General features: G+C 49.5%; 1 protein-coding gene across 2 annotated transcripts in view; it reads left to right on the top strand.

Annotated features, from left to right (window-relative positions):
• ASTN1 (astrotactin 1) overlaps positions 1 to 19,877 on the top strand; it is a 290,796-nt gene extending 270,919 nt beyond the window's left edge. For both annotated transcript variants that reach the window (XM_040636245.1, XM_040636244.1), the window contains exons 19-23: positions 781 to 932; positions 1,994 to 2,129; positions 6,179 to 6,279; positions 15,498 to 15,681; positions 19,542 to 19,877. In XM_040636245.1, the coding sequence (XP_040492179.1) occupies positions 781 to 932; positions 1,994 to 2,129; positions 6,179 to 6,279; positions 15,498 to 15,681; positions 19,542 to 19,779 (811 nt within the window). In that variant the 3' untranslated portion in view covers positions 19,780 to 19,877. The remainder of the gene's footprint in view (positions 1 to 780; positions 933 to 1,993; positions 2,130 to 6,178; positions 6,280 to 15,497; positions 15,682 to 19,541) is intronic.
• The last annotated feature ends 7,544 nt before the right edge of the window (positions 19,878 to 27,421 follow it).

Below are 27,421 nucleotides of genomic sequence, written 5' to 3'. Positions count from 1 at the left end.
GCAAAAGACTCTGAACTGGAAAAGGCAAAGAAAAACTGAAGTCAGGAATCAGAATATTCAAAGAAACCCAAGAGCAAAGAAAGAACCTGAAATCAGAGCCCAAGTCTGCAGCCACAGGACATCACCCTGAGGAAAACTTGACATGTGGTCAACTTTCTCTTGCCTGGTAAAGCCCCCTAGGAGCATAGCCTCTAAACCGAGCCTGTTGCGAGGGCCAGCCAGCAGAAGGTGTCGGGAAGAAAATATGCTAGTACCCATAGCAAGAGGGCAAGCCAGGGTTCCCCCCACGGGGCAGACTCTGGTAATGCTGTGGAAATTGAGCTGACCTTGGCCTTGTTAATGCAGGGCTCTCCCAGACACCACCTCAGGGAGACTTGGTATGAGCTTTATAGGCACATTCTCTTATTTTTAAGAGCAAATCCAGAAATTATATTTCCAAGCCCTATATAGGGCCAGCCAGAAAGCCCTGTCCACTGACCCTATAAGCTGTAGGTGCTCATTCATCTTTGACTCAACTACTTATTTATTTGCAAACAGATGTTGAGTTCCTAATGTGTAACAGGCACTTAAGAGTAATAAATACAGATTCCAGGGATCTTCAAGAACCATTGCTCTCTCGTGAAAGAGACAAGCTCTCAGAGAGATCATTCTAGTGGTCAGTTGAGAAAGGTTAGAAGGATGACTTGAGGGTGTAACAACTGAGAAGGCGGCCAGTATCAGAAAAGCATTGCAGGATTCAACAGGGACCCCATGTCATGTCTCTTCCTGTCTTGCACCCAGGCTGAGACTCTCCACGGTTCATGAGCCCAGCAGCACCCTCGTGGTCCTGGAGTGGGAACACTCAGAGCCTCCGATCGGGGTGCAGATTGTAGATTACCTCATCCGTCAAGAAAAGGTCACTGACAGGATGGACCACTCCAAAGTGGAGACAGGTGAGCCTCTCTGACTTCATGGGCTCCTGTTAATCTATTGGTAAAAAGAAGAGAAAAGAAAAATGTCCTGCCTCCTAGCCTTTGCCCCAGGTCTCTGGTGTCCAAGGGCAGTGCAGGAGGAGCGGGGGTAGAGGGTGGGGGGAGGTAGGGAAGCAAGAACAGCCATCTCGTCCATTTAAGAGTTTTTGCATGGTGAGCATCTGACAAAGTCTTGTTTTGATTTTGTTTTTCTTTTTGTTTATTAAAGAGGTGTCCATTTCATTGCCTCTAGGCACACTCACAAAGAAACAACAATGCAGTACACTAGTTATCCTAGCCCACAATTAGGAAACAATTCTGTGCTAACCACTGCCATGATTACAGAAAAAAAAAATTCCTTTGCTAATAACCCCCCTCTGGGCAAAAGCATGCGCAAACAGATGTGCTTAGCCCGTGTCTTGTCCTAAAGCAAACCCTGCAGTTGCCAGGTCCAGCTAGAAGAGGGAAGTCTTTGAGAAGTGGAAACACCCCATGAACAATGTTCCAGGCCTCAGGATTTTGCTGCCTACATGTAGGGAAAGGTCAACATAAATCATCCCTAAAACCTACGCGTGAGTGCAGTCCCCCACAGGATGGAGGCGTCCTCAGTCTGGTGCAGGGCAAGTAAGCTCCACCGAAATGGTCCGCAAGGCTGGGAGGCATATGCACGGCCCTCCGGCTTGGAGAGCTGCCTCCCGCTTCCCCCGGGGCCCTGGCCCTGTGTGCAAAGGTACTGCGAAGGGCGGGCAGTGGTCCCTGCCCTTGCCAAGAACATTTCATGAAAGAGCTCACACATGTGTATCCATCTTGCCATGGTTGTGTCTGAACTCACTCCGGACAAATGGCTCTAAATTGATTAAACATGAAACAGAAAAGACAATTCCTTCTAGGTCTTTTTTCTCCACTAGGAATTTGAGAAGACTGAGGACCAGGCAGTTCTAATGTTAAGTTCTCATTGAACTGATGCCATCTCCTTGCTTGGCCAGCACTGTTTCTCATGGCCTTTTCCATTCCTTCCCCTCCCCCCCCCCACCCCGGGGCAGAAACGGTGCTGAGCTTTGTGGACGACATCATCTCTGGAGCAAAGTCTCCTTGTGCCATGCCCGCTCAGGTGCCAGACAAGCAGCTCACCACCATCTCTCTGATCATTCGGTGCCTGGAACCGGACACCATCTACATGTGAGTGACACACACCTGCTTGAATGTCCCGAGGCTCTGAGCTCCTTCATTTTTGCTGCCTGAGTTCCTTTAGAAACTCGGAAAAATATTTTGAGTTTCTCAAGTCTTACCCTGATCAGCATTATAGAGAACTTTCTAGGGACCAGAAAGGGAAGATTAAGAGAGACAAGAGCTTCAAAGGGCTTGCAACACAGAAAGGAAATATACAAACAACTAACTTTAACATCAGAGCAGAAGACATAGAGTCTAGATGGAAGAACAAGGAACATGTAGAGGAGAAGAGGGAGGAGTAGCTGATTTCTAACTAGAGTGGACATCACCCACTTGGGTCATGTAGAATTTCAGCAGGTAGAGTAATGTGGGAAAAGGCAGAGTGGGCTGAGGAACCAGCAAGGGCAAAAGCAAAGAGGCATGAAGGTAACTAGCAAGGAGTCCGATCGAGCGGAAGCTGATGGTGAGTAAAATGGAATGGAAGAAGTGATTCTGGAAAAATAGAGTGAATGTTCTAAGTCAAGGGAGATTATTAATTTTTTAGACAAAAGGTGTAGAATAACAAGAACTCTGCTTTAGAAAACTAGCTCCGGTGACTACGAAATAGTTTATAGAGGTAGAGATGGTCAACATTTTTCTCCAAAGAAAATACGGTGGATTCTATCTCGTGGCCCTCGGAACATCCCTATTCTCTCTGGGAGCACTTCCTCATTTCTCCCTGTGCTCCTGGAATAATAGTAAAATAGTTGTGAAGCAGAGACATAAAAGACGCCAAAAGAGGAGAGAGACTGAGGGAATCTAAGTCATGATGGGAAAATATTGGGGGGTGGGGGCAAGGCAGAATTCCTGGTGATGTAGTTCTGGGACCTTTTGACCCCATCGGTATGAAAAACATTTTACAGTGTACAGGTGAGGTCACAAGAATGTAGTCAAAGAATAAATCAGCTCCCTTTCCACAGGTAAAGAATTCAAAGGTAAAAAGCACTAGAAATGTGAGTGGCGTTGCTTGCAAGATGAACGTAGGTGCTGGATGTCTTCCATCTAGGAAAAAGAGATGTCACTTGGGGATCGTACTAGCAAAATCCATAAAGACAAGGGATATTCTAGAGGAGCTGGAAAATACAGAGATGGAAAGATGATACTAGGACAAGGGAAAGCTGGCCTACGATTCTTAGCCCCCTCATGCTATTGGGTAATTGTGGCCCTTTATGAGAATGGGAACAGGCAAAAGGAGGAAATTTTGGGATGGTGCAGTAAAATGCCTCACACTCCGCGAAACTGGAATTCTCATAGTAAGAGCTCACTAATCCCTGTCACTAAGTCACAACTGTTAATTAGGAATTTTGAAATTCCTGTGAACCAGCCCTCACCCGTGTTGGGACCCTCCTCACGTGGGCCTGATCTGGCCACGTTTTCTGATCAAAGACCTGAAACTTATACTTTCTCCCACTCTGCTGTGTTGGGTGAACGTCAGTGTTGCCCTCTTATGTCTGATAAAGCACCAGCTTTCCGTCTGTGTTGATGATTGAAGTCAGGGACAGTGCATGGGGCGTAGGGAAGAAGCCGCCGGCTCCGTGGCGCTCCACTAGGTGGCGCTGCAGATCACGCGAAGAGAGCAGGGGAGGGCCAGGGAGAGCCTGTCCTCCCTGTAGCTTGAAGCCAGACCTTCAGTGCCTGGTAGGAGGAGAGAGCCCCGGATTAATCTTTGGAGACACATGGCCTCAAGCCTGATTCTACTTCGAAGCACTAGTCATTGTAAGCAAGATTGCAACAAAGTTTTCTAATCATTACAAGGGAGAGCTCAGCCTTCGTTTATGGGGTGCTTCCTGTGTGCGGGAGCCTCTGGGAACCCTCGGGGACCCCGTGAGGTTGGAGTCTCGCTCTCATCTTACAGTTGAGGAAACTGAGTTTCAGCAACACGGAGTGACTTCCACAGAATTGCAAGCTGCTTGTCCGGGGTGTGGTGGTGGTTAAGAATTGAATCAGGGTTTGCATTTTCTTCCCTGATTGCTTCTCATTCGGCAGCTGCTCCAGGCTACCAGAAGGATCCAGCTGCACGATCTCATTTCCTCACGTGGAAGCATAGAGCTGGCCCTTCACCTGGGCTCCACGGAGGCAGAAGGGCGTTTCAGAGGAGCTGGCTTATTTTGTCAGCCTGTGCGTTTATTTAATGCATTTAAAAAACATGATTCTGAGAATTCTGGGTCCACAGTACAAAACATTTAAGGAGCCCTGGTTGAAAGGGGTCTTAAAACGTGTCTGGTTCAACATCTTCAATTTACAGAGAAGGAAACTGAGGCCAGAGCGGGGAGGTGACTCCCCTTCTAGCCCACCCCCGACGTCACAGCCTGTGCTCACAGGAGAACTACTGCCTCTGGGAGCCTGTGGGAGCAGACAGTTCGGAAAAGGGGAGTGAACTTGGAGCCATCAGCAAAAACCGCCACACCTGCACAGGGATGCGTGAAAGCGCACGAGGTGGTCAGCCCTGGACACAGGGGCCCAGGGTGCTCCTTGCACACCAAGGTTCAGGAGCCAGAGCCAGGCTGTGTCTGTTCTCACACACTCACCCACACACTTCCACACACTCTCACACCCCCACGCACTCTCTCACACACCCTCACACACTCACCCACACTCTTACACACCCACACACTCTCACACACACACCTTCTCACACTCTCTCATACCCCCACATGCTCTCTCACACACCCAGTCTCTCACACCCACACGCTCTTTCACACACCCCCACACACTCTCACACCTCCCACAAACATTCGCACACAATCTCACATCCTCACACCCACACACCCACTCTGTCACACACACGCTCACATCAGGTAGGCGTTGTCACAGACTAAGGACAGGCTGAACAATGCAGTCAGGCGGACATGGAAAGGGCCCAGAAGTCATGGACGAACCGTATTTCCAGTTAGCCCTTCATCTGGGAGTAGGGCTTCTGTCTCTTGTCCACTCACTCTAGCTAAGCTGCTTACTGTCCTACGAGTGCTCGATGGCGGAAACCATAGTGCTGACAATGAACGGAGCAGCCCTTCCCCGTGAAAATGTGTGAAGTGCTCCGTGGGCTTTGGTAGTCAAAGTAAGCTGGCTGCTGTCCGCGTCCCTCCAGGACCTACGGAGCCGGCCTGCTGAGGAAAGGTTCTTCGGATAAGCACCATCTCTTACTTAGAAGGTTGGGGGAAGATCTTCTTTCCTAACACCTTGCTTTGCTATTAAAAATAGTAAGGGCTTAGGACCCTAACTTTTGTACTAATTGCCCTGTCAGAGTAATGTGAGAATTCACTTGAGTACAGGCATTTTCATTCCAGCTGGGGATCCGATCAATTCCCAGTTAGTTAGTGGGGAGCTTACGGTGACGAGGGCATAGAGCAAAGCTGCTTGGAGCGGTGAGAGCAGCTGGGGGGGAGTTCACACCACCCCAGGCTCCCAGGCACCGAGGCAGAGGGTCCCAGCATGCCCTGCAGGATGGTGGCCCTCCTCAGAGGCTCTCATTTCTCTCTCCCTAGCACTCCTGCTCCATGGAGGGGACACAGGTGTGTGAAGGGGAACCGTGTCCATGTGTGGGAATGGCAGACTGCAGGTGCAGGTGTCAGGAGTGCCCTGGCTGCCTCTGGGGCCATCCCTGAGAACCTTAGCTCAAGAGAGTCTGGGGTAGGTGGGCAGAGGAAGGAGTTGAGACCCGGCCTGAGACCCGGGTTGTAGGACAAGACTCAGGATCCGAGCAAGGTTCCATACAGGCTGATCGGATGCCCCAGCTTCAGGTTTGGTGGCCTCAGCCACAGTTCTAGAAACAGCACATACCAGTGGGCTGATCAGGTGTGTGGGAGGGCCAGATAGTGAAAACATTTCGGGGGGCTGCCATTGCTAGGGATCCAGGCAGCCCCTGGGAAGCTGTGTGGGGCTGGTGTGGTGCAAAGAGCCCATTCAGATGGAGAAAGAGAGGGGTGGTGGGGAGACATGCAAACCCACCCTAGCCAAGCATGGCCGTCCGCCGGGGCCGCTGCTCCTCTGTGCTAACGGCGCCCTCCCCTGTCTGCCAGGTTCACCCTGTGGGGAGTGGACAACACTGGACGGCGCTCCAGGCCCAGTGATGTGATCGTGAAGACCCCCTGCCCCGTGGTCGATGATGTCAAGGCCCAGGGTAAGTGACTCTGAGGCCAGGAGAGCCTGCAGGGGGCCGCAGCCCCTTGCTGTGAGGCAAGCAGGAGCAAGGGCATGAGACAGAACCACCTGGGTTCAGCGGGGGAGGGGGAGCCCTCAAGGCCCAGCCCCGGGGCGGCAGGTGTCTGGGCGTGCTCCTCCAGCTCTGCCTCCGGCGGAGAGCCTCACAGTCTGGGAGTCACGGAGCCTGAGGACACGCGGACGAAAGCCCCGGGCACACGCGGTAACACACCAGGCGCTTAGGTTCGTGGTGGAGTCCCGTGGCCTCTGCTCTCAGGATTCCTCTCTTCACGTGTGTGTACATCTGCAAAGTCATGTTGAATTAAAACATAGAAAGGCTACAGATGTGGACATCTGTACAAACAGCACACTTGTTGGAGCTCCTTTCCTCCCGATGCCCCTGGCGGCTTTTGATGGTGTCCTCGCTCTGAGGCTAAGCCCATGACCTCCACAGCCAGGATTTGGCCGTCCTGGGCACCCCCTCCCCGGGGCTCTCGCACCAAGAACAGGGCTCCGGCCAACCACTGCGGGCTCTCCGGGGGAATGGGGCTGATGTGCACAGGGGCGGAGACATGGGCCGACGTTGGGAGCTCAGCCGTGCAAGTTTCAGGAAGGGGAACAGTGCGGCCAAGCCGATTGCTGGCCCCTGAGAGACGGCTGCCAGCTGCAGGTATATTGGGCTGAGTATGAGAGGCACAAGCCCGCAGCCACTAAGGGGTGCACCAAAGCACAGCGGGGAGAGGGACCAGACCTACGTTAACTAAAATCACCGATGCTGTAGCACTTTACAGCTTCTGGAAGGATTCTCACATTAATCTCCTCGTTTAATGTGTGTGATACTGTTTCTTTTCAACTCAGGAATCTGATCATATTAAGGCCCCTTCTTAAAACTCTTTAATGGATTGCCATTCTTCTTCTGACAAAGACCAAAATACTTAACAGACACATTAGGACCTAAATGAGGTGACCCTCGCCCACTTTTCCAGCCTCTTCTCGTCCACTCTCCCCATCCATCTCTGCATTTCAGCCTCACTGCCTTTCTCAGGTCCTCCACACTGTTCCCACTCCTACCACTGGCCCTTTGCACGTGTTCATCTCGTTACTTCGAACGTCCTTCACCCCCACCCCTGATTAACCAATGAGCTCCCCTCAGCCTGCAGATTACGGGTCAAGTGTCCCTTCCTCGGTACAGTCAAGAGGTCAAGGGCCACTGCTAGATGTTCTCACGGCATCATGTTACTTTCCTTCAACTCATTCATCTCCGTTTGTTACTAGAATCATGTGTTCAATATCTACCTCACCGGACAGCGAGCTCCAGGAGAGCAGAGCCTGGTTTGGTTTACTCACTATTCTGTCCCGAACACTTAGAAGGAAGGCAGCATGGTGACCGACTGGTTACAGACAATCTTAGACTCTGGAGTCAGACCATCCAGCTTCAAATTCCTGTTCTGCTATGTACTTGACCTTGAGCAGTTTACTTCACCTCGTGCCTCAGTTTACTCCTCTATAAAATGGGGGAAGGGATAATAGTAGTAGTAGATAAGATGCGTAAGAATTAAATGAGTGAATTTATGTTATTTTTTTAAGTGCCCATCCCATAGTAACTGTTCAGTAAATGCAGGGGAGTATGCATTCTAACACTGTGCCCCTCGTAGTCAACCTGATACAGCCGGAGTCAGGGGACATAATGAGGTGATTTCAGGGGTAAGCACAGTGTTTCCCTGGTTGAAATCGGCTCAGCCTAGAATTCCAGCATCAGTGTCTCTGTTAATTTGGAAATGCTGCCCCTCACCATGCAGTCTGCTTTCTCATAGGGACCCAGCAAGGTTCACTGAATGGATAGAATGCTGCCCCCATTCTATAGATGCGGAAATTGGGGTGCAGAGTTGAGTGAACAGCTGACCAGGGCCACAAAGTGAGCCTTGAACAGAGTCAGCACTCAGACTGATTATTTGACATCAATTCGCATTTGCTTATGATGTCAAATCAGATATTTAGAAGGTCATTGTGTAAAAGAGTGAAAACCTTTCTCTGTCTCTGAATGAAGAAAAGACCTCATTAAAAAAAAAAAAAAGAGTGTTCAAGTTTGGTAGAAAAAGAAATTCTCCCTTTCAGGATTATTAGAATCCACTGGGACGTTCCAGTGGAGTGGAGATCTTTACGTATAAGACAGATGTGTTTCTTCCCGGAGTGAGTGCTGCCTGGCTTACAGGGTACGGACCAAATGACTTTTGAAGTTCTCAAAATCCCTTGATGATGAAACAGAGTCTGGGGTGGAAGACCCTCGGATGAGAGGCTCTCTGGAGAGGCCCTTGGCACAATTAGGTAATCCTCTGTTGATTTCCTACTCCAAGCCAGAGAGAGGCAGGTGATGAGAAGGTGCCCAGCTAATTCTGTTTGGGAGGACTTGCTTCTGTCCTTGCCGGCCACGTAGGCACCTTGCACTTGCTGGCTCCGGGGCCGCTGGCTGGTGGCGGGGCCTCAGGGAGGGGAGGAGCAGGTAACCCTGCAGCACAGCGCCACCTGCAGGAATCGATGGACAGAGGGCGACCCTGCAGGAAAGAGCGGCCAACATAGAGTAGCCTCCCTGGGAGAGACCACTCTTCTGTTTCTCTGTGGGGCTCCTCTGGGTTAATTCCAGCCCCCAAAGGGAATCAAGATGGGCTTCTGCCCACGTGGGCTCCCCGACAGAGAAGGGTGTCTGAAATCCCAGCAGACCAGCTGGGCACAGGAAAGTCAACTTCATGCCGAGAGAACCAGGTGGTGTCCTCAGGTGCTTTTACTTTTCCGCCAGGAGGGGGTCCTGTACGGGCCAAACGTGCAGAGACGACGTGGACTCGAGCGGATCCTCACAAATTAACTCAGTTCTAGCAGCTCTGCCGAAAAACCATATGCTCTGCCTCCTTCCAGCCCAGATGGTGATCATGAATATAGCTCGCTTGGGTCTGAGTTCAAACCTAAAAACAAATGTGAATTAGCTTCTAAGTGACCCAGAGCATGACCTCCGCTCCTAATTATCCAGCAGGAAGCCAGACTATTCCTTATACGAACACTTTCCCTAAACCAGGTACTTTCTATGAAGAATTTTACCACATCATGACACTAAAGCCACTGAGCAAGGGAGTTTCTACCCGTGTTCTACTGAAAGCATCTTTCCCGGGGAAGAACAAGCCCGTGTCAGAGGTTAAGACCAGCCTCGTCTTCCGGCTGGAGCATGGCCTTGCAAGAGTTCTCTGTGAAGCTTCACGAGGGAAGGCCAGCTCTCCTCCACCACTCCCCCAGCATCCATTGTTCTTTCCTGATGCCAAACACAAATTCTTGTCCCTTCCTTCCTTTGACATTTATTGAGCCCTGGGATTAGAGACTGCAGAAACAACAGTAATTAGACTCAGAATTTGTTCTCAAGAATGGTGTCATCAGATTTCATAAATGCATCAAATCAGACCACATATATTAAGCCCCGAGTAAACACCTGGTCTGGGCATTAGGGGGCAAAACCCCTGCCTCCTGGAGCTTAGATTTCAGCAAGGGTGACAAACCACAAAGGATAGTAAAACAGGTGTTTCAGATGGTGATGTATGTTATGGAGACTGGCTAGCAGGGAAGTGGGATAGGCAGTGCAGAGGGCAGCATTTTAACTGGCGTGGTTTGGGAAGGGGGTGAAGGAGGAAAACACACAGATACCGGGGGGAAGATCATTCCAGATAGAGGAACAGCAGGACAGAGATGCCTGATGTGTTTGAAGATGAGAAAGGAGGCCCCGTGGTAGCGAGGGATGCAGAGGAGAGAAGGTGGAGAGGAGTTGCGAGAGGCCGTGGGGTGGATCCCGCGGGGCCCCAGCACAGGGATGGGGACTCGGACTAGGACTAAGCAGGGAAGCGCTGAGCACTTCAAGCAGAAGAGGGACGTGATTGGGCTTAGCGTTTCACAGGCTCATTTCCCCTGCTCGTGCTGAGCGTGGACTCCAAGTAGCAGGTCCAGTGAGGAGCCAAGGCGACAGCAGGGACAGAGGAGAGAGGATGCTCATGAGAGAGGTGGCAAGAAGTGGTCTGGTTCTAAATTATTTTGATGGTAAAACCAAAAGACTTGCTGATGGCTTGGAGCAGGGAAGAAAGAAGTCATGCCAAGGCATCCTAAGCAGAACCGCCAAGTTCAATGGTTTGTGACCTTCCCCTGGCAGACCCCAGCATCCTAGATGAGGACAGAGAAGAGGCCAAGGATGGAGCAAGCTGGTTGAGGGCACAGGCCATGGCCCTGTGGGTTATGTCAGGTAGAGAAGGATGAAGATACAGAGAGAGCTGATACCCGGAGGGAATGGCAGAGCCGAAAGACGTGGGGGCTGAAGGACAGATTTGATGGCGGGAGGAAGTACAAGAGGCTTGAAAGGAGGCTGTGTTCACGGATGTGATATTGGGATTTACCATCTCAAAGCTGGAGAAGGTCTCAGACATGATGATTGACTCTTGGTGGCTGGGATGGGGGGAGGGTGTCTAGTCTTAAAGAGGTTTCTCATGTGGACAGTGAAGTCACCCAAAATGGTGATGAGAAATGAAGTGGAGAATGAACCAGATGCCAGATTTTTCCATGGTTGTAGAATAGTGGTCAGGAAGTGAGCAGGGGAAATAGGAAGAGGCAGGTGCATTGTTAAGGTGGGAGGACTTTTACACATATACGTAGAGAGCAGGAAGTTATTTGCAGGAGGTCATGGGAGGCTGAGAGACTGGGGCATGGGAGCATTCCTCTGCGGGGGAGAATGCTTCAGACAGGTTTCTGCCAATACAGGGACATGGAGAAAAGGAAGAGTGTTTGCCAAGGTCAAGGGTAAAGGGAGAGTTGTTCGCCATATTGCTGATCCTGGAGGAAGCAAGGAAAGTCTTGAGAGAATAAATTTGCATAGAGCAGTGGTTCTCTAAGCATGATCCGGACCAACAGCAGCCGCAGTATCACCTTGGAACTTGTCAAAAAGGCAAGGTCTCAGGTTCCATCTGAGACCTACTGAATCAGGAACTCCGGAGGGAGCCAACAATCTGTGTTTTCACAGGCCTTCCAGGTGGAGAATCAAGTTTGATTGCCAAGGTTGAGAGTCACGGGTGTGAAGGCAGCACAGAGTGGCCTAGGGAGGGGCTGCACGGGGACGGCGGACAGGGGCTGGGGGTGGGGAGGGGACCTCGAGGTGTGGACAGCTCCAAGAATGACAAGAATCATTGCCCTCAGGTTTTCGTAGGGAATTTTGTGGTCAGTTACTTCAGTGTGGGGACAGACTTAGGTCTCAGCACCACACCCCCCCCAGGACTAATGAAAATGGTGACTTAGGACTTCCATTCGGGGGACTTCTGTTATAGTATCAAGGGAGCCTTTAGGTGGTATGGATGCCTCCCAGGATTCTCATTTCATAGTAAATTTCATAGCCACTGCTGGGGTATAAGAAAGCTCACTTCTGCCCCAGGAGTCACTCCTCTCATTCAAATAAGACTATTTGCACCAGTCTCTTGGACTCCTGCGTTTCAGTGTCTCTCATGGCATTGGGGAAAGCATGATTTTGTGGAGAACCTGTAGTAATTCATCATGATGAATAATAATAACAAAATAACATCTCCTGTTGTCTGGCTCTCCTCTCAACTCATCTTACTCCAAATACTGGGGCTTATTTGCTGTTTTCAAATATGCAGCCCAGAGGCTGGGAGCTCTCTGCTAGCCTTGCTTCTCCCCGGCATGCTCTTCCCCACACAGCCCTGCAGTTCATCTCCTCCCCTCCTCCATCTCTTGGCCCCAGGGTCGTCTCTTCAGTGAGACCTATCACCGCCATGCTGTTTAAAATCTCAGTGCCGTGCACAACGCGCCCATGCTTCCTTCTCTTGCCTGACTTCCTCCCACTTCCTCACCGACGATATTGTACTGGTGATATATATTGCTTCCCCAAATACCTCCTCCCACTAGACTGTAAGTACCTCAACGGTGAGGAATTTTGTCAGGTTCTCCCTGATGTAGCTCAAGTGCCTAGAAAAATGTCGAGCACGTGGTAAGCCCTCAGGAAAACTTGTATTGAGTGAATGAATGAAGGTATGCTTCTTGGGTCCCGACATTGAGCTGAAGAAAGGCTTTACATTTAATATCACTTTTAATCTCACCGTAATCTTGGAAGGTGTATATCATTCACCATCATTGAACATCAATACCCAGAGAGGTTAAGTAACTTGTCCAAGGCCACACAGCTGGTGTGACGTCATATGACGTCATGGTGCCAGTTCTTAACCACACCTCTGGGTCTGAGGGCTTCAGTCCCCACCCTGTGGGTTTATTCTGCTGCGTGAGAGGTACCAGCTCCCTTCCAATAACTAATAACTCAGCGACCCTTTTCCATGATGAGGCCATGTCTGTAGACTCCCCATCATCTCTCCACGTGCATTTTAACTATTCCTGAACATCCTGTATTTTAAAGGCAGGGAAGACAGATCCCTATTTTGGATAGCCCAAGACTTCTGTGAAGCTGAAAACTGGGTAAAAGAACAACTAAAAATACTTTGTATTTTTTTCCATTCTCTGAGTTAGTGACTTCTTGAGATGCTGTGAAAGCTAATGAAGAAATATCTCTAGATTTTCACAGTGGAGATAGGAGGAACCAGAAATACTCATGCACTAGGAACCTAGCCTATATCCTTCTGGACAGAGCATCCCATTTACTGATGGCGGCTTGTAAGCACACCCCAGAGTTAGATTATCTCGGTTTTAGGAGATTTATGGTGGCGCCCGGGCCTGTCCCACCTGGTCTCAGGCACACTTGCTGCTGCTAGGGAGAAGCATGAGCTTCTCGAGCTAGATATAACCGCTGTGTTATAAGAGTAGTAAATATGCCGGAAATCACCTTCTCAGCCGTCTCTGTTCCCTGGCAGAGATAGTTATAACCAGGGCTCGGGGTCTTGGATGTTATTTCCCATCTCTAGAAGTAAGAACAGAGAGGCAGCAACAAAAAGCCTGGGAAAAGGAACCCCAGACTTTCCTATCTGGGCTCTGGTCTGATCGCCCACATTTTCCCTCCCTGGTTTTTTATCTCAGTACACGTCCCCCTCCTCCTGTTGAAAACAGCACAGCTTTTAGAAGAGTCCCTCTGCTTCCGTCTGTCTCAACTCCAGAAATGACGGGCCCCTGAATTCTTACCAGGACTCCCTCTTGCTTGGCAAGTAGGGGAAGTCCTTTAAGAGAAATAGTCACCCCAGATCTGCATCCCCCAAGACTCTGCCCTCTCTGTCTTAAGATGGCCAAACACTACTATCTCCTGAGCATTGGTACAAAAGAACAATGGAAGATAGACAATGTTTGAAAACTTGACTCCAGCCCACACTGGCTATATGACCTTGGGTAGGTGACCTGGCCTCTCTTGGCCTCTCTCTGAATCTCCTCCTGTGGAGGAGAGGGACATTCATATCCATCTTGCAGTGTTGGTATGAAGATTGGAGTTCATATATGTAAAGTTCTTGACAATCGGTAGGCCATTTATAAGTAACTGGGGATACCATAGACCTTTATGTTCTAAGGCACTGTCCACTTTATCTCTTGATCCTATTTTAACAACCTGAGAATTTAAAAATCCTGAAAATCTAAATGGATTTCTGGACCGAAGTTATTTATAATGCAGTTAAGGTGTTGGCTACAAGAGTTTGGTTGCTAAAGGATTTTCTAGACTGGGATGGAGAGGTATCACTGGAAAGATCATGAATTATATTCATTTAACTAACATTTTCTAACCCACTCTGTTGTTTGGCCCTGTGCTAGCTGCTCAGGACGTGGCTCCTGTCCTCATGGGCAGTGGGCAGTGGGCCAGATAGAAAAGTAAGGAGATCACTGCAGTGTCGGGACAGAGTAGGGGTAGAAATTCTCTTCCTTCCAGCCCAGAAAACCTCTACAACAATGACTTTGTCATTACTAACAGCCCAGAATTCACTTGGAATTGTGACAAGGAATCAGGTTGCTATGCCTTTTGGCTGACGGGGGTCGAGTGGGCAAAGTGCTGGCTTGGAAACCCATAGACTTAGTCTCTTCATCCCCAGATTTAACACTGGATCAAAGACAGAGTTCTGCTCTCCAGATCTCAGTTCCCAGCTGTTGAGGAAGGACATGTGAGCAGATCTCCTTTCTGACAGGTTTAATATGAAAACATTTAATGATCAAGTGCCTCAAGCTCCGTAGGAAAAAATGCCAAGGCTATCCAAATTCACTGCCACTTTGCCGCATCACCAAGTTCGGTCTTAGCGGTGTATGCCTTGGAGGAGAAATCTAAGAGTTATAAATTAAACTGAAAGATCACTCATTCGGAGTTGCAGGATGTACTGGATTCCATTTCTGTGTCACCACATATCTGCAGGCTTGTCTTCGTATCGGGTCCGGGCAGCCCTAGCAAAGGCTCTGCTGTCCTGCAGTCGCGGGGCCGGATTGCTTTAGGGACTGCGGCCGCTCCTCGTTCTTCACGTTGCTCAAGCATCACCTGACGGTGCTTCCCTCCATCCCTGAGCCAACTTTCTGCCCCCCTGGGCTTTCCTGTGCTTTTGCAGGACACCCTTGGGACCCCAGCAGATATAACCTGGAAGTGCAGGGGAGCTAAAGCCTCATGGGGCAAACGTGAAAAGTCCCCACAGAGCAGTCAGAGATGGGAGCTGGGGATAAAGTCTTCCATTCTCCCCTGGATGGACCGGTGGCGATCCAGCAGCTTCCTCTCCTGCAAAGCCTACCACCTGCTCCTTAGCACGCCCCCTACATTCCCTCAGCCTCCTTTCCCACCTCATTTCCTTCTGTCCTCCCGCCAGCTTCCCCGGGACCGCACTTACCCATAAAGTATTCATTTGAGATCTTCTTGCCGTAGGCATTGTATTTTCAGGAAACATGGGTAAAGACACAGAATATTATAACTGAAGTTGACCTCAGAGATAGTCTACTTGAGGGTTTTCATTTTTTAGAAAAGAGAGCAACAGCCGATGCGGCCGAGATAAAAGTGAATTACTCAAACCACAGTCTCCAGGCTCCAGGTTCAGGGTTCTTTAGGCAACATCACACACACACACACACACACACACACACACACTCATCCATATACGTGTAAATATGTGTATGCACACATCTCCGTGCACTTGCACACATGTATGTTGTGTGTATACATACGTGTATTTAAAATGTTATTTTTCTTTTTGCCTTTTCCGCCCTCCTCAGAAATAGCAGACAAGATCTACAATCTCTTCAATGGCTATACCAGTGGGAAGGAGCAACAGACGGCCTATAACACCCTCCTGGATCTGGGTTCCCCCACCCTACATCGAGTCCTCTACCACTATAACCAGCACTATGAGAGTTTTGGAGAATTCACCTGGCGGTGTGAGGATGAATTAGGCCCCAGGTAACCAAGAAACAAAGACCTCGGCTCTTTGAAATTCTGCCCACTATTCCACTGCACCCATGGATTCACAGAGATTTCCCGGGTGAGCTTAGGTGCTTCGAGAAGTCAGTCCCGTGCTTTTATACAGCTCACTTCATGCAGATTAGTTTGGGATAAGCTGTATTTAAGTAGGGAAGTCATGAATACATTTCCTGAACTCTGAAAAAAAATCTTTGCCCTTGACCTGTTTTACCCACCTCTTTACCATGCGGACGCAGCATTGCAAATGCTACAAATGATAGGAGCTGGAAGCCTTGTCTCTTGCGAAAGAAACTTAGGAATTTTATTGAAGAGGTTATCCAAAACTATTTATTGCGTATGAGCTTTGCAAATACGATATGCATTTTACAGACATATTTTCAGCGAAACTGCACATCCTTATGAAAAGACAACGTGGTGGTGACTAAGACTCACCTTGACATCTATGTTGGCCAAAGTTAGGACAGTATAGTGTTTGCCAGCATCCCCCGGCCCTGAGGTTACGGCTTTTCAATATCAGGACCCACTGCTTTTATGTTCTACGACACAGAGAGCACTCTTGGAAAGAGAGGGATTGGAAGAAGGTGTAGAGGGACCACCTTCCTTTTGCTTCATTGATCATGGCTACATGCTCTTGCTCTGAAAAAACAGATTTCGGTGGAAATACTGGAATTTTCAGATAGATTCAGTGGAAGAGGCTTACATGGAATTTTGGTGCCTATACGTCCTTGAATTATTTAGGAGTTTATAAAGAAAAAAAAGGGGAGGGGGCACATGGACTATTTTTAGAAAGAAAAAAAAAGGAAAGCAGACGAAGACAATCAGTGCACTGGAATTCTCTGGCACTTAAAGAATTCTTGCACTCCTGCCAACAGGCTGCTTGGAAGTACCACCCAAAAGTTGCCCCATCCGTCTGACCTCTGACTGAACTGGAGGGAGACCCAGTGTCAGGGTGCTTCTCGTGACCTGAAATTATAAAGTCTCCAGAAGACCATTGTTCAGGACATCCCTTCCTATTCTCTTACTTTTGAAAGGAGGAGGAAGTTTAAGATTATCTTCTGAAATGCAATGATTCCATGTGTAAGTTTAGGAAGAATCTCTGCATTCCATAGATTATTTCCTGCAGTTATTATAAAGGCGGATGGCCCTCGGGCAAACAGATGCCACGGCTATGGACCAGGACACAGAGGGAAATACATACGGGACTTTTCATTGGCTTTGTCTCAGTTTCAGGAGAAAGCAAACCCTGGGTTGGAATGTTAGATACTTATTAAGATATGTCCTTTCTGTTCCATACCTTATTACTCCTGCCCTCATAATTACTTATGCCTAATATTAGCTCCTCTTTCTTCTTCTCTCCCCAGCTCCCTTCCCCCCTACCTGGCTCTGCTCACTCCCTCCTCTCTGCTCCCCCCACTTTTCCTCCCTCCTTCTGACATTTATTGAGTGTATATATACAGTTCTTGGTTAGGGAACATAAATGTCACAATTTGAATAGCACTAACATTGCATATATCATCTTCATTTCCAAGGGCATTAGGATTGCTTTTAAAATTTCTCTCTTGTAACTCAAGAGTTGGAAGGAAATTGGTTAATAAAGAAAGTGAGCAGGGGCAGAAGTGTGGATCCTCCCCCGCCCCCCGCAAAGTACGGCGTGCTGCTGACTTGACATTCTCTTCCCAGACTCTCCTCCCCGAGACCCTTTCATGTGTGGTGCTGGGTTTTCAAGACTCTGCAGTAGAAAACGGTGTGTAATTTCATTAGCTTCTAGAAATCAAGTTTTCCTTCCCTGTGTCATGGATCTCAGGGAGAGCCGCGGGAAAGGAAAAGCCGTGAGGTGCATCCAGCCACTCCTGCGTCGGTCGTGCGCGTGAACAGAGGAGGCTCTGGGGGCTGCATGCTCCCCGTGAGCGGGCAGAGACCACCACCTCAGTTCAGTGAAATGCATTCCCTTAGTGTTCATGGAGGCCCCCAGATCGACGCGAGGGTTGAAATCCTTTGAAAACAACATGGGCTGTGTCGCTGCTAAGGAAGAAGAAATCCACAGGCTCTGCGAGGATCAAGGGGAGACCCAAATTACTTATTATTGTTATTTTTCTAAGTGAGCTATGAAAGCAGCCACAAAATCTCCACGGGCTGCTCAAATCTGTTCTCTTCCTGCGTCCTTGTCTCGAGGCTGATGCACACGCTGCCCTCATTCTCCCTTCGCTCCCTCTCCCTCCACCTTCCAAGAACTTGTCAACAACTAATGACATGTAGTGGGATAAATTAAGAGGAAGGGCCACCAAAGTCCCGTTGATGACGACTTTTGGAAGCCTGCTTGGCCAAACCGCAGAGGCCAATAGGCGGAGGAGACACCCTCTGCATGGGATGCTACGTCGGTGGCTGGCGGAGTGTGTGTTTGACTTCCTCCGACCCACCAGTGAAGTGCGAGAACATACGACTGCCCTCCGATGCCCTCACTCAGTCTCCACCCCCGGCCTCCGCTGGGGAGTCTCCACACCTTTCCTCCAGCATCATCTCTGCCCCTCTCAGCACGTCCTCCCAGGAATGCGGTGAGGTCACCCCCTCGTGGAGTCCCGGCCAGACGGAAGGGGAGGAATGAAACGAATGTGCTTATTGTTCTTTGAAAGGTCATTCTCAACGGAGTGCAGAAACTTCCATTTTCTGGAAAGAATTGGTGATTGAATTAGAAAAGAGTTGGTTCTCACATGAGAAGGTAGCCGAGCAGCTGATAAATACTGCAAGGAATTGAGTTCATTGAGCTTTTCAGAACGGCATTTTACAGGAGCTCCTTCAAAGAAGAGAAACTTCGTGGGTCTCTGGGTACTTAGGGGCTTGAAGAACAGGAGGAACGCAGCTGAGTGAGGGATCGCTGCTCCGTCTCAGAGCCGGCGAGGTCTGGCAGCTGGCGGACAGCAGCCCCTGTCTCGGACGCTGGCACCGGGCACCGGGAGCACGATTGTGGCGACAGCATCCTTCTCCAGGCTGCACGCAGAGGCCATCGGGCTCTCGTGTTGGCCCGGAGGGATCGCTGCGCTCCAGCGTGTGCGAACTTGGGACAACCTCGTGCAGCTCCGCTCCTTTCTCTCCCCTGTGATCTGTGACAGCCCTCCTCCTCCCCCTCTCTGGATTGGGTCTCAGTGGCCGTGGCCTCCTGGCTTTCCAAGGGAGAAGGCAGAGTGGAGTCGGAGCTCACCTGAACACTAATAAGGTCACGAGCCTCTGAGAGTCTGCATTTCCCCCAGAAGGGCCCTGCGTCATTGTGCACGGAGGGCATTGTCATCTTCACCCTTATTTCACTGTCACTCCCTCCATCCGGGCATAATTAGTTACATTTGATACCCTCCAAAGTTCAGTATATCAGCTGTTTCTGCTTAGTTCTAAAATAGCCTTGAAAAGGGAAATATTCACTCAAACACATTATTTGTCATTTAATGATGGTAAATTGCTGGCTGTAGAGAAAATGGATTTGATTTGTCTTTCAAAACTGCCAACTCTATGATTTTAAAAGGGCATAAATTCCCACTAAAATAGTAGTTATTTTCTTTCCTTTATTTTTCCTTATGGCATTTTGTTTCTGTCTTTTGTTTTGATGCCTGTCCCAGTTTGCACAGCCAGAGTGTTCTTTCATCCGTCTATCCATCCATCTATCCATCCATCCGTTTGCTAGACAGATGTTTATGAAGACCCGCTGTTCTGAATGCCCATGATAGAACAGGAAGCAGGACACACCAGACTCTGCCCCCTGGAAGCTTTAAGTCTCACTCTAACAGTGCCTATTCGCCTTTCCCCGCCTTCTCTTCTTTCTAATCTGTGTATCCTCCATGCTCACTCCATAGGAAAGCTGGCCTCATCCTTTCCCAGCTGGGGGATCTCAGCAGTTGGTGCAATGGCCTCCTTCAGGAACCCAAGATAAGCTTGCGACGCGGCTCCCTTAAGTACCTGGGCTGCCGCTACAGCGAGATCAAGCCCTATGGACTTGACTGGTCAGAGCTCAGCCGGGACCTCAGGAAGACGTGCGAGGAGCAGACCCTGAGTGTCCTTTACAACGACTATGGGGACAGCAAAGACATCTAGCGCCATGATGCCAGATGGTGGCTCCCAAGAAGAAGCAGGAATTGAGGAGAGGAACATCTGGGTTGGTCTGTGGATTTTTAATATTTTTTAATGGAACATTAAAAGCTCTAAACCAGGGAGAGGCAATATCTGAACCAGGGAGAAACTGATCCTCGCTCCCTGTAGAACTTCTTCGGGATGGTGTTCTCCATCTGCATGTTGGGTAGACCTGCCAACCAGCGCCTCATGCAGTGCCACTTCTCTTTAGGGGATTACTTTGGGGTTTGTTTTACAGCTGATTTGTTTCATTTATGATTTTTTTTTTTCCCAAGAGGTTTATCGCAATGCTCGAGAGTTCTGCCATGCTTCCCATGAAAGGTCTATCAGGTTAAGGCATCCTGGGCTCACTGAGTCCCTGAGTCCATTGGGGACAGAAATGAGACCAGAAAGTCACCAGACTGGCCTCAGGCCCCAGCCACAAGCATTCCTCAGGAAGCATCTCACTCTGGGAGCCTAGGTCTGCTCACAGAGAAAGACGACATCGGGGAAATCGGGAGGGTGGGCTCTGTATAGGCCTCATGGTTCCCCCCAGGCCTTCCTATTGCTTGATTCACACCTCATAGGTGAACTGAGCTTCCAATATGGGTCCCAGCGGGCCTTCGGGATTTTTAGGTCCTCACCCATTTTAAGACAGGATTGGGATGAAATCTCCCTCTGGCGGATCTCTGCCTCCCCTCCAAACGGTATGAGATCTTTAAGAGGCAACAAAACACTACCTGTCAAGTGCACCTTCAAAACAGTCTCCCCGGGAGACTAGTTAGCAGTCCCATTCTAGAGAAGAAGTAGGGCTGATTATTCTGAAAACTCCAGGCGAACTTCCTCAGACCATCAATGTACAGCGTACCGCATGCCTGGATTCTCTTAGCGCCCACATCCCTTACCCTGGACAAGGCCTGCTCCGGCCCGGGGGCGCTGATACCTCCATGTCAGTGTTTCAGTGAACTCAAGCGATTACTGATCACAAAAAAATGAATGTCCATTTCTCCTTTGCTAAATTTGCTTAATTATTTTGCTAGTTTTGCAAATCCTTCCTCTGGTTGGCCACCCCCAGGAGAATGCCGCTGTTTTCACCTCCCATCTAGCTGTCAGGTTCTGTGTAGGCCAGCCTCCCGACCGCGAGCAGGGGCCCAGCCCTTGCTTCTGCCCCGCTACCCTACTGTCGCTGCCTTGTGGCCCAGCTAAGGGGAAGCCCCACCTTTCCACAAGAGCTTTGAGGGCCGTGTGGCCCAGCGATGGCCTTAGCTGTGCCCACACACCTCAGAAGCCTCAACACACACCTTCAGCCACCCTGCCTTTGACCAGGGCCCCTCATTTGGAAACACAAGAGAAAGGTCAGCAAAGAGACGCAGGATCTATATTGAACTATATTGATTTTTTTTTTAATAGTAAAGACAGATCACATTCATGAAGTGCTCACTGTGTCCCAGACGCTGCTCTGAGCACTTCACCTGTCCCTGAATCCTCACGACACCCCCCCCACCTCCCCTCCCAGCCCCACTACCGAAGAAGAGCTATTCCCAGCCCCATTGCAGTGATGCGGAACCGGAGGCAGAGAGCGGTTAGGCAACTTGCCCCAAACTCCTCCTTGAGCACTGCCTGGGCCACGATGTGACTTCAGGCTGTGTGACTTCAGGCTGTCAGACTCCGGAGTCCTCTTTCACCCACAGTTCCAGGCCAGCTTGCCTGTGGCATGCAGCTGTCCCATCTGTAAGCTCCACTGGGACCAGCCCGACAGCGCTCCCCGTGCCACACCCACCTGGGACAGATGTGCCCATGGGGCACCTTAGCCTCTGCAGAGGGAGCACCCCGAGGGCCCGCCAGGTCTGTGGCATGAGCCCTCCCTTGGGGCCTGGGAGTGGAGCCTGAGGGGAAACTGCAGGCCACCTCACTCCCCTCCCCACATTTTTCCATAAAAAGCCGGAAAGCTCTGTCTGGTGTTCTGTAATGTACTTGCCTCAGAAATGCCTCCACTTCCAGATTGAAGGCTAGCAGAAACCTTGGCCGTCCCACCCATGGTCAGGGCAGGGCCTCGGGTAAAACGCCTAACGGGACATCGCTGACCGTCCCCAGAGAGGACGATGCCACAGGCACCCGGAGGCCAGCCAGCGGCCAAGGCCGAGGGAAGAGCTATCTTTGCTGCCACCACTGTCTTGCCCCCCGTGTTCAAGTCTGCCCACAAAATGGGCTCGATGCAGCGTCGTGGGAGCCCAGGGCCGCACTGCCCTCCTGCGCCGCCGCGGGGGAGACCGGAGCCAACGGGCTGCAGAGGGAGGCTGGGGAGTGGCATCAGCGTCACCCTTCTCCATCCCCTCCTTCTGTTTTATTAAAATAAAGGAGGGTCATTCTTCCCCCAAGCCGCTCCAACTTTTCATCTATTTTATCGTTTTCTTCTCCGATCCCACCTTTCCTCCTTCGTCCCTTCCTTCTCCATGACTCCCTTCCTCCTCCAGTATCCCCTTGTGTCCTTCTGGTGGCATGTGTGCTTGCACGCACACACATTACACACACGCACTATGTATACATTACACACACCTGCATTATACACAAAACGCACACAACGTTGTTCACATGCGGGGCACACATTATATATGCATACACTATATACACACACACATTACACGGACTGTACACACGTACACTATACACGCACAACAGACATACATTACACTCACACATGTACACATACATTACACACATGACACACCCACATTATGCGCCCACATTACACACACGTCACACACACTGTAACACACCCTACGTGTGCATACATTACACATACGTGCTCTGTCCACATGCATCACACACACAGTGCACACACAGCCTCTATGCCTGAGTCCCGTCTACTTTCAGGTGAAAAGTAAGGCCAATATGAACCGGGCAGGAGACGGTCTTTCGAGTTCCCCTGATGAGTAACTGCAGGATTTGGCCCTGGGAAGACACCGTCGATCACACCCTGATGACATTTCCCAAAGCTTGCCTGGAGGGACCCACCCTGGCTAGAAAGGGGGACAATAGTGGACCAGTATTAAACCTCAAATTTCCAAGCTGCCAAACAGGTCTAGGGAGTCACTTGTACCCACCACACGCCCCCAGCTTTGGGCTCCCCACGAGACCATGGTGTTTCCTCTTGAATGTATGTGACCCCCGGAATAGCATTAGACCTTTAACTGAGAGTGTGACCATTTTCCACAGAGTTTGGTCCATTTGTTATTTTTAGTTAAGCACACTTCTTGATATTCAAATGTTCTATTAAAAAACCTGAGTGTGAAAAAACCCCAGTTGACTACTATAGAAAGAAGAACAGATAGGATGTGACCAGCTTCGGATGTAACAGTATTGTTTCAAAGAGAATTATTGTACGATTATAAAAACATGGAATAATCAACTAAATAATAAACAAAGCTGTGCGTAAGTGTCAGGTGTGTGGATGTTACCTTGTGTCTTTCGAGAATCAGAGGGATCTGGTGGCACCCATTGGGAAACCATCCCCGTGTTCAATGTTCTACCTCAGATGCCACATAGACAGGCTTTATAGCCTGTCATCCTGACTAAAAAAAACACTTCAACACCTCACAGCAAATTGTACTCACGTCGTTACGTGGTAGCGGTTTTCACTTCTCCGCCACCTTCCGGATGATTCGCTGATGGAATCTGTTCACTGCGCATGTGCTGTATTTCGCGCGATGCGCGGTGCCGAGGGAATGCGGCGAGTAAGACGGCTTTGTTCTTCCTTGCGAAACCTGGCATTATATGGGGAAAGGGAGACACTGAGCCCGCCATTACCAGGGTGAAGAGAACCATGGCAGAGAAGTGTGGGATGATGGGAGGCACCAACATTTCTCTTTGGGCATCAAAGGCAGTTGTTGCAAAAGGCCCTCCCCGACACTTTCCTGTCTTGCGCTCTGTGGAGGCATTTGGGATGGGCTGGCTCTTAGGAAATGCTGCCTGCTGGGCAGCCCCAGCACTCAATCACTTTTTTTCTCTCTGCCATGTAACTTTGAGTAGATGTTCTCTCTGCTGCCCCCAAACCATGTGATTCCCTTTGTCCTCCAAAACCCAAGATGGCGCCTGCGCACTCAGTAGGCCTTCTTGCAAAGCAATGATGAGAGTGCCTTTCCCCACGCAAGCAGGAACCAGGCAAGGGTGTTTTAAAAGGTGACCACAGATCCTTTGAAACCCTTCCCCTCTAGAATTGTGTTCTACTTCCTCTCCCCTTGAATCTAGGGAGGTTGGTGACTGTTTTAAGTAAGAAATGATGATGGAAGTGACACTGTGTGACTTCCCAGGCTGAGTCAAAAAGGCGTTGGGGCCTCTGCCTCCTTCTCTGGAACTCTGGCTCGCAGAGGTCTGAGCCATCACGTAAGAAATCTGAGGCCACCATGCTGGAGAGGTCATGTGGAAGCACCGTGGTCCCCAGTTCCAGCCGAGCCAGCCTTCTAGACATTCCTGCTGAGGCATGTGACTGAAGCTGGCTTGGACCCTCGCGATCCGTCTGTCCGCCAGCTGCATACCACCCAGCAACTTCTATCAATGTCACATGGGAGAGAAGAATCACCCTGCCAAGCCTTGCCTGAATCCCTGACCCCAGAATTATGCAACAGGATAAAACAGTTATTGTTTTAAGCCACTAAGGGGGTCTGCTAAATAAAGGGGATCTGATAGGGAGCCAAAAAAATCTATTCCAACTACCCAGTGACCGAGCATGGAGATTGCCCTGCCCGAGGCGTGAACTCACCACGAAAAGGAGAGAAAAATGTATGCAGGCTGGGACTACATATGCGTAACATGCCTCTCGCCAGTGAGGTGAGTCTGTGCCCCAATAGAGGGGAGCAAAAAGAAGGGTGGCCACTTCATCCCAATACATCTGAGCAGGTGAACCTCAGGAACCTCCCCGGAAATTCTGTTTGAGTTGCTGGGGCGGGGGTGGGGGGGCGATAGTTCCAGGGCCAGCCAAAGAAAGAGAAGGGAAAAGACAATTTGGAATAAAGAAGACATATTGGAAGGAAAGGGTTTCTTCCAATGACTTTGTTTTTCTGTCCCTTTGCGTTTGGAACTTCCCGGATGTGATATGCACACCCCACGCTTAATGTGTGGCAGGCACTTGTGCTAAACCCTTCACTGCATAATATTCATCAGTCTTGTGAAATTAATACCCTTCAGTGGGAGGAAGCAGTCCCAGAGCCCTGATATCACTTGTTCAAGGTCACAGCTAAGTGGAACGACAGGCATTTCCACCAAAGGCATCTGACTCTAACCACCCCACAGCATGCCCACCCACCCGCCCCCACCACGACTTTGTTCCTCCCTGAGTTTCCTAGAAAGGGAAAAGCTCCTCCCGTTGAGATTGTTACAGATCACTGGCCTGTTACTCTGTCTCAGGCAACGGGAGAGAACGTGGCTGAATGCTGGGTCCGTGCACACTTACCACTACCACTAAGAAAACAACTCCGAGCACATAGCTTGTTTTCACAAGCCAAGCACATTGTTTCTTTTTGTTTATTTGTTCTTGGCTTGGTTTTTTTGTCTGTCACATGAGTGTCACGCAGACCTCAAAAACTGTGACTCTCGCTCTGTATGCTCAGGGTAGCCCTGTATTGCGCTTTAGGGGTACTCTGGCTGGTCCTCTGTGTTCTGCATGCGTCCAACACTTGAGGCAGAACTTGGGGAACAAAAGCCTCTTGCCCTTCAGGGCAGCCTGGATTGACTCACTGATTCATACCAGCCTGGATTTTGACAGCCTGCCTCCAACCCTGTTCCCATCATCAGTGCCGAGCTGCTTGTCATTTAGGCTGCACCAATGAATGAGCAGTTTAGTGTCAAAGGAAACCTCAGCGTTCTATAGAATAGCTGATAATTTCTCTAGAAACATGGGGCTCCAGGACTCGTCTCATGTTTGCACTTTTCCAAAGTGAGAAAAAAAAAGTACTCCTTGTTCTGGGACTTGCATTGTATGCTCTAATTGGATGGATTCCCATAAGAATGGACAGGTTTGACACGACGTTTCTTCACCACAAGTGCCCTTGGTTGGAGTTTATGAATGTGCCTGTTCACACAGGGCTATGAATCAGTGTAACAGATCCCTTACCACTTTCCCGGTAGGAGAACCTCAGCCATGTTCCGTGCTCAGTAATTAGGAGCAGCTTCTTCTGTTTGGAAGGGTTCAGATGTCAAGTGACCGTGAGGCTCTTGCCGCCCGACGGATCACGCAGCGCTCTGAGACCTCCCCACTTAGAGATGAAACCACCTCACACATGTCCTGGTGATGTCCAGGACCTAAGTGTCCAAGAGTCAGACTAGATTGGCCATGCCTTAACTGCATTTGTCCCAGTGACTATTGAGTATGACATGGTAACGATGCCTACACTCCTCGAAAGCCGACTGCCTCTTTGTCCTCAGATCCATTCTCCAAACTTTGGAGGCTGCCCCTGCACAGTGTCACATAGAGTTGACTCTTGTAACTATATTTCCCAGACTCCCTGGTCAACAGGCTTCCGGGCCAGGGGGTAATGGAGGCACTTAGGGAAGAAGACTGGAGGACGGAAGAGGGAGCAAGCCAGGGTGGTTCTCCCTCTCGGGTTTGGACAGTGTCTCTAGCATCTCCTTCATGAGTCCAGCGGCCTATCATGTCTCAGACCTCCTCCAGCAAAGGGCCACCACGCTTCAGCTCCTTCAGGGGACTCTGCCTCCCGAGCTTCAACAACACGACCTCATCTCCTCAAAGTAAGAGCTGCTTCCTGCTGCTGCTCATTTTGGGGCCGCCCCACAGTTCTCTAGATGCCTTCTCTGTTATTCCAAAACCTTTCTCATTTGAATTTCCTCCATTGAATTACCTAAAATGTGTGCTGCTTTCCTGGCTGCGTCTTAACTAATACACTCTTCCAATTACAAATTGCATAACATTTGGTACAGGAATTTTGTAACTTTTGGGGGTTGAATGATCTGGAAGATGAAATTTGGATGCTGAAAGGAAAGAAATTTTATGAACTCTAAGATTGATTACAGGGTCAGAAAATAGGTTTCTACTCGAGTGCTAGATTTGGTCAAGCCACAGATAGTGGCTGCCTGTGATTTGAAAAGGATTCTGAGGATGGAGCTGTATCTGGTGAGAAAGACTGGTGATGATCAATGCCTGATGGGGGAATGGAAATGGTGAACAGCAAGGTGTGTGCCATGCCTTTGTTCTCCCTAATTGTAGGAACAGAACAGGCACAGAATACCTGAAATCAGAACTATCTAGGAAAATTTATTATGCTTACATCATACATGTATTTATGATATATGTATATATGAAAATTATGATACATCCACAAGTGAATACAGGTTCATTGTGCATTGATAATGGAAATAGTGTGACAACAGAAAACACATTTCTGAGACTTTCTGGCCCCTAATCAATTTCATAGCATTTCATTTACCTTTTCTGAACTGTCATTTTCATTTCTAAATCTGCATTTTAAGACAGTCCTAATGATGTTAATATGGCATCTTAAGTGGCGTAAAACAAAGGATTTCAAAGTCTTCATCTGTTTCTGCCACTTGAGCAGTGTTATCAGTTAGGATCCAGTTAGGATTTCAACAGAGAGAATTTAATATAGGGAATTTT

This window comes from Ursus maritimus, unplaced genomic scaffold (genome assembly GCF_017311325.1).
Source record: "Ursus maritimus isolate PB19 unplaced genomic scaffold, ASM1731132v1 scaffold_2, whole genome shotgun sequence".
In the NCBI taxonomy this organism is placed as follows: Eukaryota; Metazoa; Chordata; class Mammalia; order Carnivora; family Ursidae; genus Ursus; species Ursus maritimus.
Note: the sequence above shows the minus strand (reverse complement) of the source record. Positions and strands in the feature narration are given on the sequence as shown.